Source organism: Diospyros lotus, chromosome 7 (assembly GCF_014633365.1).
Source record: "Diospyros lotus cultivar Yz01 chromosome 7, ASM1463336v1, whole genome shotgun sequence".
In the NCBI taxonomy this organism is placed as follows: Eukaryota; Viridiplantae; Streptophyta; class Magnoliopsida; order Ericales; family Ebenaceae; genus Diospyros; species Diospyros lotus.
This window is the reverse complement of record NC_068344.1, coordinates 5,130,363-5,133,451: the sequence shown is the minus strand read 5'-3', so window position 1 is coordinate 5,133,451 and position 3,089 is coordinate 5,130,363. Positions and strand designations below refer to the sequence as shown.

Genomic DNA, 3,089 nt, shown 5'->3' with positions numbered 1-3,089 from the left:
TTTTCCCATGTTCTTTCCATTCCCTAAATTGAAATGGAATCCGTCCATTTTCCCCCACTTTTTTTTCGGATTTTGAGTTGACTTTTAAATTGCAAATCTTTTAAAAGTGTGGCCATGGAAAAACATAATTGATACAAAAACAAGTTTATGATAGCAGTTAAAGTTAAGCAAGGGTTAGCACAGGCCAAGGCTGAACTGAAGATGCGGAGCCAAAGCTTCAGGTATGCTGGGCTAAACATCACATGATTGGTCAATGGGACCTAACTAGAAAGCATGTCTGGCCTTGTAAGCAACCAAAAGCACATTCATTCCAAGCCTTGAAATTTTGAGGAACAGGCAATGGTGGGGCTGCCAAGTGAGTGAAATTGAATGAACGAAGCATCTTCCTCAACTCCACATAAGACTAAGACCTTTGCCAATGCTAGCTGCTTTTTAACATTCATTTCCCATATCCCCAATCCAGCAAATGAAGCATCTTCAAAAGATGGGATTGCCCTTTCGAGTTAGCAGCTTCTGTTTGTAGATCCTTTTCATGATCGTCTTCTCTCCATTGCCCTGTCTGGAAGGTCAGACTCACACAGCAACTTTGCTGGAGTATATGTAGGCACCAATTGGTTAGTTGAGCTGCAGAGCAAATCCATGGCTGATGCCTGTCAGACTAAGGAAGAAGATGGCACAATTGGATTCAGAAAGTCGAAAAACGCATCCCTGACTAGGACTACCCTCGCCTCTGTTGAGTCCTTAACTGTCCCAATGGTCAGTTCTCTTTCTTGTATGTTTATGCTTGAAGGGGAGGTTTCATTTTGTCTATGCACCTTCATGCTTCTTTGTTGTGCAGGTCCAGGAAGTTGTTCTGTTGGCCGATTTTCAGTGCGCGGGGTGCCAGAAAAGGGTAGCCGACATAATTTCTAGGATGAACGGTAAGTTTTTCCCCGCAACATTGCTTGTTTTTACGATTTATTTGATCAATAGGAAGTCCCTTTGTTGTGATCTCAACAGCGGTTGTGGGTTTCTTTCTGTCCATTGAATTCTTCTTTCTGGAATTGAACATCCACATTGGATTCCTAATAGGACCACATTGAGGTTTTGGAAGTACTTTCTTGAGTTATCATAATCATTCTTGTATTCTTTTTCAAGCAGCAAAAGGCCCTTTTCCTTTGGTATTGAAGATTAGGGAAAAAAAAAGGGTCACTTTTAGCTGTGAAACTTAATTTATCCATAGATCAACAACCTCCAGGTTTTTCTTATTTTCAGGGGAGACAGAGTCGGTGGTGGTGAGTGTGATGGAGAAGAAGGTGACAGTCACTTGTGGCTATCCCAGCGTTCGCAAAGTACCCGGGAGGCAAGTTGCTACAATAAGCAAGATGAACAAAATTTCAGTCATCACACGATTGTTTCGCTCTTCCTTCAGTCGATCATAAATCAGAACGAACCCAAAAAAAAAAATATACAAGCTGTATTTGTCAGTAGAGAGCAAAGCGTTTGTACGTGTAAATATCGCCTTGAGTAATGAACACGCATATTCTCTCTCTCTTTCGTGCCTGATTCACCTTAGTAAGTTTAGATCTGCTTCATAAATTCTGAATCTTAATGACTTGTTTAACATGGTGATCGGTTCTCATTTTCGTCTCCTAGTGCTTGGATACCCGAATTGGGGAACTTCTTTTCTTCATTAGGAGGTTTATAGAGAGAGAGAGAGAGATTTGCAGGGATCCCTTACTTATTTGTGAAACATGAACATTATGTAAACAAGAGAGTCCAACCATGAAGCTTTGAAGAGAAGAAATAGATACCTCACCTCATCGGCATGCTACAACAAACAAGTCAAGCAGTGAAAGCATAACGTTAACTTGGCAGAATCAGACTCCAAAATGGAGGAGAAGAATCCCCTTTGACAAATCCTTACTTTTAAGACACTCAACTAGCCTATGATCGATCTTATATATCCTCGAAATGAATCAATGGTTTAATCTAAAAATCTGATCGAATCTCAGCTTAATGTCCGAATTCTTGATAAAGGCAAGCTTCAAAAGCATCTTCATTAACTTTCCATTTCATTGTCGCCTCACGTTTTCATTTGAATATATAGCAAATGGGATTTCAACTAATATATTTTCCGTAAAATTGCAGTACTGCTGCATGGTGATGAGGATTAATGTCGACTGCAGTGGCTGCTGCAGGAAACTTCAACGAATCATTCTCAACACGAAGGGTATGCTCGTCGAGAATGAAGTGATTAACATCGAAAACATGTAGACATTTATCGTTTAAACCGTGTTTTTCTTTTTCTTGCCCTCTATACTATGGCTGAAGAAATAGAGATGCACTCGATAGAGAAACAGCACCGCAGGGTGTCAGTCTGTGGGAGATTTCGAGCATCTGATGTGGCTATAAGGATCAGGAAGAAGATGAACCGACGAGTCGAAATTCTGGAAATTCAAGAGCTTGAAGCCATGAATGTCAATGCAGAGCAAACACCAGAGACTACAGAAGAGGTCTTCCAACAGTCTGCATGCCAAGTCTTTCAAGAGCGTGGCTGATGAAAACTTTGAAAAAAAGAGGGTCTTTGGCATCACAGGAGACTACAGTTAATTTGGAGAAACAGATCTTATATTTAGCATCAAAATGATGGTCCATAGCTGGTAACTAAGAATGTTAGATGGATATAATATGTAAATTTAAAAAAAAAAGTATATATATATATATTTTTTTGTTTCTTCTTCACCCTTTTGTTAATAAGCAAAATGGTTGTTTTTTTACTCCCATTTGTACAAAACTCCACTAAAATACCAAAAATCCCAAATGGTATCATGTGGAAGGTCGGGATATCATTACGATCACCCGATGACATATACTAGGGGACTATTATTATCTCCCGAAAATCATAATTAAGCTCCATCTCAGAATTTGTCTTGTAAATTTTTCCTTTGATTGAGAGGGTCCCAAATAAAGGACAAATAGGATAACTTCGATATCTAAAAATCTCTCTGAGAGTTATACAAAAAAATAAATAAATAAACATTATTCATAATAATTTATTTCTAATAGATCTCAGTACTAATTATATTTATCACAAAACTCCATGTTCT

The 3,089-nt window shown here is 38.7% G+C and overlaps 1 protein-coding gene across 2 annotated transcripts; it reads left to right on the top strand.

Annotated features, from left to right (window-relative positions):
• The first annotated feature begins 325 nt into the window (after positions 1–325).
• LOC127806586 (heavy metal-associated isoprenylated plant protein 1) lies at positions 326–2,886 on the top strand. Of its 2 annotated transcripts, XM_052343969.1 has the most exons (5): positions 326–756; positions 839–920; positions 1,255–2,019; positions 2,131–2,212; positions 2,314–2,886. In XM_052343969.1, exons 3-5 carry the CDS (start codon positions 1,999–2,001, stop codon positions 2,538–2,540), a joined length of 330 nt encoding a protein of 109 aa, XP_052199929.1. In that variant the 5' UTR covers positions 326–756; positions 839–920; positions 1,255–1,998; the 3' UTR covers positions 2,541–2,886. The 2 variants fall into 2 exon arrangements, with proteins under 2 accessions (XP_052199929.1, XP_052199927.1); XM_052343967.1 differs by lacking the exons at positions 2,131–2,212; positions 2,314–2,886 and having other exon boundaries at positions 337–756; positions 1,255–1,533.
• The last annotated feature ends 203 nt before the right edge of the window (positions 2,887–3,089 follow it).